General features: G+C 46.8%; 1 protein-coding gene across 2 annotated transcripts in view; it reads left to right on the top strand.

Moving 5' to 3' along the window:
- LOC138284950 (protein mono-ADP-ribosyltransferase PARP14-like) overlaps positions 1-16,259 on the top strand; it is a 1,156,311-nt gene that overhangs the window by 600,543 nt on the left and 539,509 nt on the right. For both annotated transcript variants that reach the window (XM_069224299.1, XM_069224298.1), the window contains exon 13: positions 2,913-3,089. In XM_069224299.1, coding sequence (XP_069080400.1) covers positions 2,913-3,089 — 177 coding nt within the window. The remainder of the gene's footprint in view (positions 1-2,912; positions 3,090-16,259) is intronic.

Below are 16,259 nucleotides of genomic sequence, written 5' to 3'. Positions count from 1 at the left end.
TGCAGATTACACGTACAACATCACTTTTTGGAATCCCAGTCATTAAAGCATTTATGGAGGGACTAAAAAGAATCATTCCCCCAAGGACACCACCAGTACCTTTGTGGAACCTTAATATTGCATTAACACGACTCATGGGCCCCCCATTTGAACCCATGCATTCTTGTGAAATGCAGTATCTGACTTGGAAAGTAGCCTTTCTAATAGCTATCACATCACTTAGAAGAGTAAGTGAAATACAAAAATGTACTATTCAAGAACCCTTTATACAAATACATACACATAAAGTGGTTCTCCGTACAAATCCATAATTCTTACCAAAGGTCATATCACCATTCCACCTAAACCAAACTGTGGAACTCCCAGTCTTCTTTCCGCAACCAGACTCAGTAGCCGAAAGAGTCTTACATACATTAGACATTAAAACAGCACTAATGTATTACATTGACAGAACGAAACAATTTCGGCAAAAAAACAATTGTTTGTAGCCTTTCAAAAACCTCATGCAGGTAATCCTATATCCAAACAAGGCATCGCCAGATGGATAGTTAAATGTATTCAAACTTGCTATATTAAAGCAAAAAGAGAATTACCTATTACACCATGAGCACATTCCACTAGGAAAAAAGGCCCCATAATGGCTTTTCTTGGGAATATACCTATGACAGAAATTTGTAAGGCAGCCACCTGGTCTACGCCTCATACATTTACTAAGCACTACTGTGTAGATGTGTTAGCAACGCAACAAGCCACAGTAGGATAGGCTGTATTAAGAACATTATTTCAGACATCTTCAACTCCTACAGGCTGAACCACCGCTTTTTGGGGAGATTACTGCTTGGTAGTCTATGCACAGCATGTGTATCTGCAGCTATACATGCCACCGAACGGAAAATGTCACTTACCCAGTGTACATCTGTTCATGGCATGAGACGCTGCAGATTCACATACGCCCTCCCACCTCCCCGGTAGCCTATAGCCGTTTTTTAGTTGGATGAAATTGTAAATATGTAAATAAATATTCTTTTAATACACATTAAGTACATACATAACTACTCCATTGCATGGGCACATCTACTATACTCACAACTCCTACCTCACCCTCTGCGGGGAAAACAATCTAAGATGGAGTCGACGCCCATGCGCAATGGAGCCGAAAGGGAGGACTCACTCGGTCTCGTGACTCAAAAAGACTTCTTCGAAGAAAAAAAACTTGTAACACTCCGAGCCCAACACTAGATGGCAGGATAATGCACAGCATGTGAATCTGCAGTGTCTCATGCCACGAACAGATGTACACTGGGTAAGTGACATTTTCCATATATGTACATATATATATATTTGTGTACATATATATTTAAGATATGGTATTGCTTTTTCCACATAAAAAGAAAATAAACAACTGTGTTTGCATATTAGCACTACTGGCATGAGCTGTAACATATCTGTCTCTCTCCAACATTCAACTGAACCATAATTAAGTCCATGAAACACCCTTCATAAGCTCTATGTTGTATCAACGTTCTCATGGAATCCCTGGCTGTTGTATAACGCCGTCTCTACCATTATGCACCACTGCAAGCCTTGACACCAGTTAACAAAAGTCACTTGTATGGCCCTGCCACCTTAGAGAGGCTGTACATCAACTATCCACTACTAAGGGCGTATTCCAGAAGATTTTGTTGTTCGGGGAATAGTTTATTCACTACTGATTCCTCAAGTGTCAGTTGTTATGACAGTTCAACACAGATACTCAGATAGTAAGCATTTTTCTAGAAAGGCTGGATCACGGAGCATTCCCATATTATGCATAAAAAGAACCCAGTTGACTTGCTCCTTCTCGAGCATTGATCACTAGTAGTGGTGCCTGTTTTAACCAGTTGTTGACTTTTGTAGTATATTCAATGTAGTATTTAATTGTACATAAATGTTTGCTAACATGTACAATATAAAATAAAATGTTAAAAGTAAAAAAGTAAAATTGCTGTTGTCTAAAGGTGAGTCATATGCTTTCAAATGCAAAAATGTAAATAGAAAGAAAAGAGCCATCATAACATTTGGGCCATTACCACTAACACCTAATTGCTCATTTTTTCTAGTTGTTTGTGCATTTATGATAGGGAACAAATGCCAGCACTGAAAGTGCAGTACCGTCTATTGGCTAAAGTGTGCTGACTCACTGGCCTGTGTTATATTAAAAAAACAAAGTGTGAATTTTTACACCTGAACAGACTAGTGAATGAAGAGAGCTGCCCCCTTGCCAGACAATGAAGCTAATCAGTCTAAACATGAGGGGCCTAAATACAGAAAACAAGCAAGCAACTTTGTGACTGTTTAAAGAGCTGAAGGGGGATATATATCGCCACCAGAAGACTCCTCTTTATCAGCTTGTCTGCCATGGACCACTAAAGAAAGGGAGCATGGCTTCTTATATGGCTCACAACTGCAACTTTTATCTGGGCAATACCTGACTTGCAGGGAAATTGGCTTGTACTCTCTGAACTTGTGGCTGCGCCCGATCATTTTGCTTCTTGTATATTTGTTTCATTGATAGTAATTGCTTCTTGCCAAACATGTTTAATGCAATTTGTGGTATAACTTGTCAGGCATGAGCAGCGGTCTGAATTCCAAAAGCTGTGTCCATATCTTAATGCATCTTGTTTTAAACATGTTCATTGGACCTGAAATATTTTTTGTGTTTCACAGAAGCATGACGCTTATTTCATGAAACCCCTATTGCACCCTCTTCTCTTTGGTATGAATAATTCGATCTTTCAATTGACCACAATCCTCAACAATAAAGGTTCACTGCAGTGCACTAAATTTGGTTATTTCTCACATAGAAGACTTCTACAATTATTGCCTTATGAACGTACATGCCAATTGATCTACTTTGTGTTCCTTTCCACCAGCTGCTCTTCCAAATAATGAGTATATAACTACTACCAGTGGAGGCCTGGCGTGCAAAAATATAATTCATGTTGTTGGACACAAAGACCTAAAGCAGATTAAAAAAATGGTGCACAATGTACTCCAGGAGTGTGAGCAGCAGCAACGGACTTCTGTGGCCTTCCCTGCGCTTGGGACAGGTTTGTGTTTTTTTTTTTTACCACATACAAAGGTAAATGTGAATTTATAGGACTGTGACATCAGTGATCCTATTAATGTATTTTTCTGTAGATGACTTAAAATCGATCCATTGAGCAAAATGAGATGAATACAATTAATGTAGCAATAGGTTACATTGCAAAATGCGCATTTTCAGGGAGTGACAAAAACTTTTGCCTTATTAATATTTATAAGACAGGAGCCCTTTTACAGCTCCTTTTTCACAATTCAGAGATTAAAGCAATCATGGAGGGCCCTCCCAGAGTCCGCCTTTCACCAGTCAGGAATCTTAGTATAGTCCTCACTAAATTATAGGACCCCCTTTTGAAAATTGAGCACTCTTAACCCCTCCAGTACCTTTCCTGGAAGGTAGCTTCTCCGGTGGCCATAACATATCTCAGACATAGTAATGACTTGTAAGCCCTCACACAACAACTCTTCATTCAGGTTTGTAAAGACAGAAGGGTGTTCAAGACTAGTCCAACGAGCCTTCCCAAAGTATTTTCCCATTTTCACCTCAATTAAAGCTTAGAGCTCCTCATCTTTTTCTCTCATCCAGACTCTATAACAGATAGAGCCCTTCACACTCTGGATGTCAAATCGGCCCTCATGTACTACATTGACAGAACAAAGCGATTTTGCAAAGCTAACCAGCTGTTCATAGCATTTGCTGAACCTTACATTGGCCAGCCCGTCTCTGAAGCAGGATTCAGATGGATTGTGCTGTGCATTCAAACGTGCTATCATAAAGCGACATGATCTCTCCCTGTCAGCCCCAGTGCACACTGTAAACAGAAAAGGCTCCAAACATGGTTTTTCTGGGCAATATTCCATTAGGTGACACATACAAAGCTGCTGCTTGGTCATCCCCACACCTAAACTATGCATTATTGTGTACCTATATTTTAGCCACACAACAGTCTGTGGCCAAACAGCCATCAGGACATTATTTCAGACATTTGCATTGTCCACACACTAGCCACTGCTTACAGAGTAATACTTTTACACTCTGTGGACTGGCGCATAGGGCATTCAGGCAGTGTGTGAGGGGCTGGTCTTACAGGTCAGTGTGCGGGACAGATTTTTTCTCTTTCATGATCTTTTGGGCTGGTTTTTGTTGGTTTCCCTGATATTACCAGAAACATTTTCTATAGCAAGCACACATGCATAGTCTTTCATGCCCTGCAAAACATGTTTACAGCATGTCTTTCCAAGTTGAAAACTGCGTTGATTTCCAAATGTGGTCTACTTTAGCTATCTGAATTGTTAATGAAGAGACACTTATATTTTCGAGCCCGAGCCTATTTTCAGTCCTGGTCCAGCACTGTTTACAGTGTATGCCGAGCATGTGTATCTACAACAGCACATACTACAAATGGAACATTTTACTTCTCCTGTAAGCATTTTTTCAAACTGTGTAGTCCTGCAAATTTACATAGGCCCATCCTCCTCCCCAAAAGCGTGTGGCTCTGATCACAGATCTCATCTTTTATTAAATAACTTTCTTACACAATACACATATGCATCATACTGTGTTTAGTCACCACTTCATACTACTTTAACCCTTTGTATGAAAAATAATCTGATATGGAGTCTGTCCATGCTCATTGGAAACTAAGGGAGGAATTGCACTGCATCTTGTGACTCAACAGACCACGTTCAAAGAAAAATAACTCGAAACTAGATGGCAGGAGTCTGCAGAGCACTTCATGCTACAAACAGATGCTTAGGGGGTAAGTAACGTTTTCCTTCCTAAGTGCCGTCAGTGCTATCCCCGATGTCACTCCGGCTTTCCTTCCCAGTATTTGGTTCCAATTGGCCCTAAAGGTCCAGACAAGGTATTGGGTCACATCCATAAGTATCCCATAGACATTAGCTATAATAATCCCTTGAGCACGTAGCAATGGTTATAAATGTCTGCAATGAATTATGATTTCTTGCTGCTGCCTCTTTCTTCTTTAGACCCAGTGTTTTAATTGAGTATGATAAAATCCTTCCGTGTCATCTAAGTTACATGTCCATTTGCATGTCTCAAACAGTATGACAAATCCCTCAATAAACATGTCTACAATTGTTAGACATCTCACATCTCCATTTTTTCCATTTATCAGAAGGACCTTGATGTAGTCCTGGACTAAAGGAGGGATTGAAGTGAAATGGGAGCATATGGTAGAGGAAAGACGGTTAGATATATCTATGTATTTTTTTAAGTGCCAGATCCTGGAGAACTGTTCCTCTAGGGATGCTTAGGTGAACATCAGGAGATCTGTCTGGCTGTGGTTTGTAGGCCATCTTTGACTATTTCCTATGCTAGTGTCTCTTCCTTCTAGGGAAAAATCTTGTCAGTTCTGCAGAGTGACCCGTCTACCAGGATCCTTGAATGGGCTGCCCTATAATACATGAGAAAGTTAGAGTCCCAAATTCCTTTTGCCTTTGAGAAGCAAAGGATTCCATGAGCAACATGTGTGTTGCCTTCCTCCCTTAATCATCCTAGAACTGTACTTCTCATATCTATGTAAAATATGCTCTCCACTTCTTAACCTCTTGAACCCTCACTCCAGAGCTACCACAGGGCCCCAGTGACTAATAAATAATTGCCCTTCACTGAAGTTGTTATTGAGGGATCCAGTACAAATACACATTGAAGGGTGACTGTAGTCTGTTTTCTTTAATGGTTACTGAGGCACTGGCAACTGTTTGTTTGCTTACAATGCACTTTGGAGACTTGGTTGTAACTTTGTCATACGTTTTGAGGCTGCCACTGCCCCCCCACCCCCCTCCCATATACAGGACACACCACACAAAGTACAGAGAGACAATGACTGCTAAGTGAGCAGTAAGTGTTTTATTGTATATGGCCAATCTAGCGCTGCCATGTCCTTGCTTCCGATCTCTTATTGACCACATACAGTTTATAGGGGGGGTGGCCAGCTGTGCGTCTATTTGCTTGCACAACAGCCTTAAATTACTCCGTGCAATTCAGGCGCGATGGCGCTTTCTCAAGGACCACAGCAGGTGTATGTGAAAAGGGTTGCATTATTGATACAGACAGGCATCACATCGGACAACTCTTGTTTCCCCAATCAGTATGAAGACCAGTCATTATTCCAGTGCAGTGAGCGTGAAAATCTGCTAAAACAACAAAGACTCCCCATCAGGTTGAACTAATTAGCAACAAATTACAAACATTACCTCCTTGCACATCTATTACACCCCATTCTTCTTCTTATCTGCAACACAGTAAGTCAGAATATAACTTGGTCATACAAGCTGCAACTCCTCCCTAATACAGTTGGAAATGGTAACTCAAAGGAGGCAGTGGGTAGTTAGGCACTAAACCAATCCTTACTGAAGTGATAGGCATTACAGTAGTCTCAAAGTAAAATAGCTCCCAGGCTGCCGGTATGTCACACTCATTCTTATTTGACTCTCAAAAAGGCACCCCCCACTCTAATTCCAATCCACTCTTCAAGGATACCTGCAGGAGAGCTCCCAGGATTACCTCACCCCAGACCTCTGCTAGTGCGTTGGGGCCCCGGGGAAGAACTTACTCCCCGCTCTGGGTTCAATAACCACCAGCGCGCAGGTGAGACATTATCACTATTCTCACCTACTGAGGTCGCCTGGATCTTTGTACGTGGTGAATAGTGTAGTAGTCACAATCATTCAATCACACATTATACCATAAATAATTCTAGACACCATAAACAATTTAACACTAAGGGGGTTATTCTAACTTTGGAGGAGGTGTTAATCCGTCCCAAAAGTGACGGAAAAGTGACGGATTTACCACCAGCCGTATTACGAGTCCATTATATCCTATGGAACTCGTAATACGGCTGGTGGTATATCCGTCACTTTACCGTCACTTTTGGGACGGATTAACACTCCTCCAAAGTTAGAATAACCCCCTAAATCAGTCTCCAAACTGAATAAAGTTAAGTTTCAAAGCTTTATTACAATCCCAAAATCAAAGTCAATTATATGGTGCGCAGAACTAAATTATATACATACATGAAAACCATAGGCTAACCAAAGCATCTGAAAAGATTTAGGGGGTTATTCTAACTTTGGAGGAGTGTTAATCCGTCCCAAAAGTGACGGTAAAGTGACGGATATACCACCAGCCGTATTACGAGTTCCATAGGATATAATGGACTCGTAATACGGCTGGTGGTAAATCCGTCACTTTTCCGTCACTTTTGGGACGGATTAACACCTCCTCCAAAGTTAGAATAACCCCCTTAGCCTACTAAACATCAGCACTGTTAGGCATTCCAAAATAATAATATAGATTAGCAACAACACAATATGCACATTATTCTTAGATTTCAAAGCAGATGATGATATCAGGAATCATCAAAATCCAATTTTTTCAAATTTCAGAGCTTGGTCATTCCTATCACTAACCCGAATTTGGACTTGCACACATGGGAACAGGCTAGCAAATGCGGGGAAAAAAAAAATGAAAGAAAGAGAATAATTTAGAAAAACATCTAACTAGGATAACTCACTATAGAAATATGGTGGTGTAAGTACCTAACTGAAAAGGAAACAAGAAACCACTTTTAGTTCTCCTCATGGGACAGTATAGAGTGATGATGCATCAGACAGGACAGTCACCTTCTTCAGGCATCCTTTGACAGCAGAATCAGGACAGTGCAGAACAAGGGCTGCACATAGGACAGATCAGCAGTTCAGAATTAGTTGGCTTTGCTAGTACTGAATCATATAACAGAAAAGGGCAGTTTAGATTAATATGAGAACTCATCCAGGGACTTATAGAATAGGAGGATGACAGCAGAATTAAACAGGGTTCTGGACAGCCTCGAGGCAGGAGAAGAGCTAATTCTAACTTTCAAAGTCTCTCACTAATTAGAAATAGGCACGATCCATTCATTGGTCATTCAGGTGGGTACACTTTGTCAGATTCAGCATCCAGTGGCTGCAGATGGCACCATCGAATTTGCAACTATTATGAAACTTCTCAGCAAAAGTGCATTGCCATCTATAAAATTTCACACATCTCTCACTAAATATTACATTCTCTAGTTATTTGTTACTTGAGATTCTTTTTCACGACCCACAATGAGCTAAACTAATACACATGACAACTACAAGTTTCCTGCCCTGTTCGACAGCCAGAACAAGTAGTGCTACATTGTTATTTCTAAAACATGTCTCTTGCCTACAGTACAATACGATATTCAACATTAGCAGCCTAGGAAAAGAATGCAGGTCAATGGGGGACAGAGTAAACAAGTGATTTTCCATTGCTGCTGCAAAATGTATGCTTCAGGCCCAGTCAAGCTAAAAAGCCTTAATACACATTAATCAACCTATTGCACACCTTCCTATTCATAGATCTAAAGAAAAATATTAAATTACAAACATTATTATTATTATTTATAACGTTAGAACAATTTAAGCGTGCATTTATTATTCTGCATACATGTGACTCGTATTAATGCATCTAATACAATATAAATTTGATTAATACATATTCATTTAATACTTCAGTTTTTCTACTAACATTTGTTCATGGTAGAACTTTCATTTACTATAAATGCAGACTCTCATGTTAAAACATAGGGGGTCATTACAACCCTGGTGGACGGTGTTAAAGCGGCGGTAATACCGCAAACAGGCCGGCGGAAAAAAAAGGGAATTATGACCGTGGCGGAAACCGCCAACAAAGTCAGCCTCTTTAACACTCCGACTGCCACAGCGGTAGAGACAAGCAGCGCGGCGGTCAATGCCAACAGACAGGCGGAAGACAAAGTACCGCCCACAGTATTACAACAGGCCAATCCAGCACCTTTTCCGGGGCGGATTCATCGTGGATAAAAACACGGCGGAAACAGCCATTTCAATGGGAAAACGCTCACCTTAACACACTCCACGAGGAACGAGGGCACCATGGAGCCGGAACTCCAAATACTCCCTGCGTTAGGCGTCCTGCTCCTCTACGATCATCAGCAACGCCGGCGCCGAAGACAGCAGTGAGTACTGCACCTACGACATAGGAGAGGGGGAGGCAAAAGTCAGGGACACACACACGCAACACCCCCACCCGACCCTCGCACACCACAACACACACACCAATGCATTTTGCAAACATCACAGTAACAACCCCCAACCCCCCCCGGAAGAATGCAAAGACAAAAGGAAATGAGTACAACCATTGTAATGTATCAAAATACAGTAACCTAATATATATACAGATATATATACACATTCTAAAAATTATACATCACGATTAGTAGTGCAGGTATGCACCATTCAATGTCCGTGGACCACTGGGCCCAAAATGCATGGGCAAGGCCCACACACGATACCTGTCCAGAAACAGAGAGAACACTGCTGGGGCATCAGTTCGAAATACAACAGGCACCTCAGGGGGAAGGGAAGGGGGGGCACCTCAGCCGGATAACAGCACCACGCCAGATCCACGACGGGGCTCCATGCCCATTGATGTATCCTGGGGAGTGCAAAGCCATAATCTCACAAGTCTTTGAAGTGGGTGGGTTGCCCACTGTACCATCCTGGGGAGTGCAAAGCCGCAGTCTCACAAGTCTTTGCAGTGGGTGGGTTGCCCACTGTACCATCCTGGGGAGTGCAAAGCCACAGTCTCACAAGTCTTTGCAGTGGGTGGGTTGCCCACTGTACCATCCTGGGGAGTGCAAAGCCACAGTCTCACAAGTGGATGCTGTTCTCCACTGGTTCTGGAGGGGGACTGGTGCCCAGAGTGCTTCATCCTGCCAAGGACTGAGGTAGTGGATGCTGTTCTCCACTGGTTCTGGAGGGGGACTGGTGCCCAGAGTGCTTCATCCTGTTAAGGACAGAGGTAGTGGATGTATCTCTCCACTGGTTCCGGAGGGGGACTGGTGCCCAGAGTGCTTCATCCTGCCAAGGACTGAGGTAGTGGATGCTGTTCTCCACTGGTTCTGGAGGGGTACTGGTGCCCAGAGTGCTTCATCCTGTTAAGGACAGAGGTAGTGGATGCTGTTCTCCACTGGTTCTGGAGGGGGACTGGTGCCCAGAGTGCTTCATCCTATTAAGGACTGAGGTAGTGGATGCTGTTCTCCACTGGTTCTGGATAGGGACTGGTGCTCAGAGTGCATCACTCTCCCCGTGACGGTCCCAGTTCCATCACTGCCCCTGCCGCACATGGGCTACCGGTGCTTGATTTTGCAGTGCTTGGCCTGTTCAGCGGTGCTTGCCATGGCGGTCTTTGCCCTGTTCAGCGGTGCTTGCCATGGCAGTCTTTGCCCTGTTTAGCGGTGCTTGCCCTGTTCAGCGGAGCTTGACTTAGCAGTTTCTGACCTGTCCAGCGGTGCTTGCCATGGCAGTCTTTGCCCTGTTCAGCGGTGCTTGCCCTGTTCAGCAGTGCTTGACTTAGCAGTTTCTGACCTGTGCAGCGGTGTTGCCATGGTGGTCCCTCATTGCCCAGCGGGGCTGTGGCTGCCAGGGCCCTCCTGGGCACTGACTCTGGCGGTGGTCTCCTGACCAGTGACGATTGGGCTGCCCTCCTGGGCACTGACTCTGGCGGTGGTCTCCAGACCAGTGACGATTGGGCTGCCCTCCTGGGCACTGACTCTGGCGGTGGTCTCCAGACCAGTGACGATTGGGCTGCCCTGCTGGGCACTGACTCTGTCGGTGGTCTCCTGACCAGTGACAATTGGGCTGCTCTCCTGGGCACTGACGCTGGCGGTGGTCTCCTGACTAGTGACGATTGGGCTGCCCTCCTGGCTACTGACTCTGGCGGTGGTCTCCTGACCAGTGACGATTGGGCTGCCTGCATGGGCACTGACACTGGCGGTGGTCTCCTGACCAGTGATGATGGGGCTGGCTGTGGCGTCCTGGCCAGCAGGGATGATGGCGGCCTTCTCCGCCGTGCTGCTCTTCCCAGACTTTGGCGCTTTCTTCTGCCCCTTCCCCACCTTGGGAGGAGTCACAGCTGACTCGACACTCCCCCCGTGACCCTTGTGAGCGGCTTTGCAGGCAGGAGTCTTCCCCCTCTCCCGTCGGGCACTGTCCAACTTCAGGTGCTTCACAGAGGGGGGACTGGCTGTGCTTTGTCTCTGTGTCACGCTGGCTGCCCTGGTGCCCGGTGCACTCCACATACCTCTAACAGGCACCACTGGTACCGGGGATTTTGTGGTTGAGGTGCTAGTACGGGACCTATGAATTGGAGGGGGAGTGGGAAAGAGGTCAACGTTGCTCAGGAAAAGTTTCTGATGAACACTGGGACGGGTAGCTGGAGGGGGTCTGGGAGTGGAGGAAGAGGAGGTGGTTGTAGGAGGTGTAACGTTTGATGATTTGGGTGCAGGTGCATGTTCTGGAGGCTGTCGTGAGGTGGATGGATGTTGGGTGTATGTGTGCCCGCGTTTGTGTACTTTTGGAGGGGGCGTCACAGACACACTGGGTGAGGACACAGGGGACGTGTACATGGTAGTGGGGGTGGTGAGTGCAGGTGAGCAGGGTGTGGTGGTGGGTGTTCTGGTGCGAGTCCTAGTGGCTGTAGTGGTAGTGCATGCAGGTGAGAGTGTAGACGACACTGGGAGGGAGGAGGTAGACGACGAGGAGGGGGACACAGTGGAGGCAGTGGATGTTGCTGTGTCTGTATGTGGGTGATGCTTGTGTGAGTGCCTGTGGGATGTGTGGTGCCTATGTTTGCCTGAGCTTCCCTTGTGTGTTGACGTGTGTGCAGGCTGGTCTGATGGTGTGCTTGGGATAGGCAGAGGTACAGGGGATTGGGTCTGGATGGAGGAAGTTGGAGGGGGGAGGCTAGACACAGGGACAACAGCTGCCATCAGTGCTGAGGCCAGAGATTGCAGGGTTCGATGATGGGCAGCCTGACCAGAATGAATGCCCTCCAGGAATGCATTAGTGTGTTGCAACTCCCTTTCTACACCCTGGATGGCATTCACAGTGGTAGACTGCCCAACAGTGAGTGACCTGAGGAGATCAATGGCCTCCTCACTGAGGGCAGCAAAGGTGACAGGGGCAGGGGCTGAGGTGCCTAGGGCGAAGGTGATGCCCACCCTCCTGGGTGAGCGGGCACGGGGCGAAGGCTGAGGGGCTGATGGGAGGGCGGTGCTGGTAGGGAGGGTGGCGGCTGTACCTGTAGAAGTGGGGGGCACAGACGTTGCCGCCACCACAAGGGAGCTCCCATCGGAGGACGAGTCCGTGTCGCTGTTTGCTGATCCGGTGACCGCCGTGAAGCTCCCCTCGCCCTCCGTCCCACTGGTGTATTCCGAGTCCATGGTGTGGCCCTCCATGGCCATGTGGGATGCAGCCCCCTCGTGCTCCGGTGCCACTGTACCTCCGCCTGATGATGCTGATGCACAAAAGAACAGGGAGAGCACACAAAGGGGTGGGGGGAAACAGAAGAGAGACAGGTTGAGTGCATGGCTTACCGCTACCGTTGGCGGACAATACAGACACAGCAGCCCCCTGCACTATGCCGCGCTGTTGGGCTCTACTGATGCAGTTCCTGGGATATGGCCTACTTGGCTATGGTGAACATCTGCACACATAGATGACACAGGGGAATGTATACCTGTACTTGGCACTCTACAGAGGTGGGGTGGAGTGCCACATGGCCTGCATTACGGAGGGGCCTAGCCTACGGACCTCGCCCTGGCCTAGGGAAACCCACAGCCCTCCTCCCCCACCCAGACACCTCCACTGAGCACAAAGTCAGCAGAATGAGAGTGTACTCACCCCCTTGTGTCTGCTGTGATGCCCTCATGCGCCCGTCCAACTCAGGGTAGGCCACCACCAGGATCCGGAACATCAAGGGGGGTCATGGTGCAACGGGCACCCCTCCCACGTTGGGAAGCCATCCCCAGCTGAGCCTCCGCCGTCTTCTTGCACCAGCGGCGAATGTCCTCTCATCTTTTACGGCAGTGGGTGCTCCGTCTCTGGTGTACCCCCAGGACGTCATGCCAAATATCCTTCTTCTGGTGGGCGCTGACCTACATGACATGTACAGGGGAAGAAGATAAGGCCTTACCAACTGCACCATCGAAGTGAGTGGCCCACATCCCTACCCTTGCCATGTGGCACATGCATTCACAGTCCTTCATGCTCGCAGAACTCTGCCCCCTTCCTTCTTACAACCAGCCCTCTCCACCCAGGCATAGCCCATACAACTTGCACCCTACGTACTCACCTGTTGGTCTGGAGGACCGTAGAGTAGCGTGTACTGGGGGAGGACCCCGTCCACGAACTTCTCCAACTCCTGTGCAGTGAAGGCAGGGGCCCTTTCCCCAGACGCACGTGCCATTGTCTCTTCCAGACCGAGGTCACAGCAGCACTTGCAGTATAGGTCCTCTCCTGTCGAAGATCAGGTATTGAGTGATTGAACAGATAGAAAATGTCTGTCACGTCCGCGGCAGTGACGTCCGCGGCGGTGCGTATCATCACCGCCGGGGCACTTCGTCTTTGGCTCCTGGGACCCTTAGGGTCCAATGTTAACCAATGCAGCATTGCGCCGCGGTCTTCGACCGCCTACCGCAACGGTGTACAACGCCAGCGCAGTTACATCACATCCCATTGTCCCAGTTTAGAGGTCAGCCAGCCGCCATTTCAGGGGCCCACATGGCTTAATTTTCAACTGCGTCACACATACCTAGGCCTGGACTCAAAACACATACAGACAACTTTTAGGATTATGTTTTGTGATCTGTGTAGCTGTGTGTACATACCTCTGAGTTGCTTGACTCTGTGGTCGCTGTTGTCCTTCCTAGGCACCGTCAGCTGGTACGTGTGAGGAGATGGCAGAATCCTCCGGTGTACCGAGCGCTGGTGGACCTGTTGACATTGGAGGAGCGACATTTAATCATCACCTACAGGTTTGACCGTGCCACAATCCAGGAACTGTGTACCCAGTTGGAGCCAGACCTTATGTCACCAATCCGCCATCCCACAGGAATCCCCCCTCAACTGCAGGTGCTATCAGTGCTCCATTTCCTTGCAAGTGGGTCATTTCAAACAACAGTGGCCGTGGCATCAGGGATGTCCCAGCCTATGTTTTCCAACGTGTTGTCCAGAGTGTTGTCTGCCCTGCTGAAACACATGAAGAGCTACATCGTTTTCCCTCAGGTGAAGGATTTGGCTACTGTTAAAGGTGACTTCTATGCCCTTGGACATATCCCTAACATAATAGGTGCCATTGATGGGACCCATGTAGCTCTGGTCCCCCCCCACAGGAGTGAACAGGTGTACAGGAACCGGAAAAGTTATCATTCGATGAATGTACAGATGGTATGTTTGGCAGACCAGTACATCTCCCAGGTGAATGCTATGTTCCCTGGCTCAGTGCATGACGCCTACATCCTGCGGAATAGCAGCATCCCTTATGTGATGGGTCAACTCCAGAGGCACCGGGTGTGGCTAATAGGGGACTCTGGTTACCCTAACCTGTCATGGCTATTGACCCCAGTGAGGAATCCCAGGACCAGCGCAGAGGAACGCTACAATGAGGCCCATGGGCAGACTAGGAGGGTGATCGAACGCACCTTCGGCCTCCTGAAGGCCAGGTTCAGGTGCCTCCATATGACAGGTGGTTCCCTATTCTACTCACCAAAGAAGGTGTGCCAGATCATCATCGCCTGCTCTATGCTTCACAATCTTGCTTTGCGACGCCATGTGCCTTTTCTGCAGGAGGATGGTCCAGATGACGGTGTTGTGGCAGCTGTGGAGCCTGTGGACAGTGATGAGGAGGAAGCAGAGGAAGAAGACATTGACAACAGGGACTCAGTCATACAGCAGTATTTCCAGTGACACACAGGTGAGAACACTTTCTTGACTACTACATTTACTTTCACACTTCTACCTTTATCCTGTCTGTCAATTTCAAGCAGTATTTGGTAACTGAGTTGTACATTTCCATTACGGTTTCACAGGTGTGGTTACCAACGTGTGTCATCTGCTTGCATCCTTCATGGACTTGTGATGTGTGACATAGGTATGTTGACATCACATTTTCAAACGGATTTTGTCATTGTCATAGCTAATACACATTTTCAAAAACACAGACTGACTCCAGATTGTTTTGTGCTTCAAGGGTGTTTATTGAAGTGCTAATTATTGGAGGGGGTGGTAAAATGGTGATGGGTGATGGTGGAGGAATGCCCATGGCAGAGTCCAGTCTATTAGTGTAGGAAGTTGGCTCTGTATGTACTATTTCAAAGTAAGAAATAGCATGCACAGAGTCCAAGGGTTCCCCTTAGAGGTAAGATAGTGGCAAAAAGAGATAACTCTAATGCTCTATTTTGTGGTAGTGTGGTCGAGCAGTAGGCTTATCAGAGGAGTAGTGTTAAGCATTTGTTGTACACACCCAGGCAATAAATGAGGAACACACACTCAGAGACAATTCCAGGCCAATAGGTTTTTGTATAGAAAAATATATTTTCTTAGTTTATTTTAAGAACCACAGGTTCAAGATTTACATGTAATACTTCAAATGAAAGGTATTGCAGGTAGGTACTTTAGGAACTTTGAATTAGCAAAATAGCATATACAGTTTTCACATAAATCACATATAGCTATTTTAAAACTAGACAGTGCAATTTTCAACAGTTCCTAGGGGGAGTAAGAGTTTGTTAGTTTTTGCAGGTAAGTAAACCACCTACGGGGCTCAAGTTTGGGTCCAAGGTAGCCCACCGTTGGGGGTTCAGAGCAACCCCAAAGTTACCACACCAGCAGCTCAGGGCCGGTCAGGTGCAGAGGTCAAAGTGGTGCCCAGAATGCATAGGCTTCAATGGAGAAGGGGGTGCCCCGGTTCCAGTCTGCCAGCAGGTAAGTACTCGTGTCTTCGGAGGGCAGACCCAGGGGGGTTTTCTAGGGCACCGGGGGGACACACAAGTCCACACAGAAAGTACACCCTCAGCAGCACGGGGCGGCCGGGTGAAGTGTGCAAACACACATCGGGTTCTCAATAGGTTTCAATGGGAGACCAAGGGGTCTCTTCAGCGATGCAGGCAGACAAGGGGGGGTGGCTCCTCGGGGTAGCCACCACCTAGGCAAGGGAGAGGGCCACCTGGGGGTCGCTCCTGCACTGGAGGTCGGATCCTTAAGGCCCTGGGGGCTGCGGGTGCAGAAGTCTTTACTAGGCGTTGGATCTTAGAAGCAGGCAGTCG

This window comes from Pleurodeles waltl, chromosome 3_1 (assembly GCF_031143425.1).
Source record: "Pleurodeles waltl isolate 20211129_DDA chromosome 3_1, aPleWal1.hap1.20221129, whole genome shotgun sequence".
In the NCBI taxonomy this organism is placed as follows: Eukaryota; Metazoa; Chordata; class Amphibia; order Caudata; family Salamandridae; genus Pleurodeles; species Pleurodeles waltl.
The sequence above is the reverse complement of the archived record's forward strand: the minus strand, read 5'-3'. Positions and strand labels throughout refer to the sequence as shown.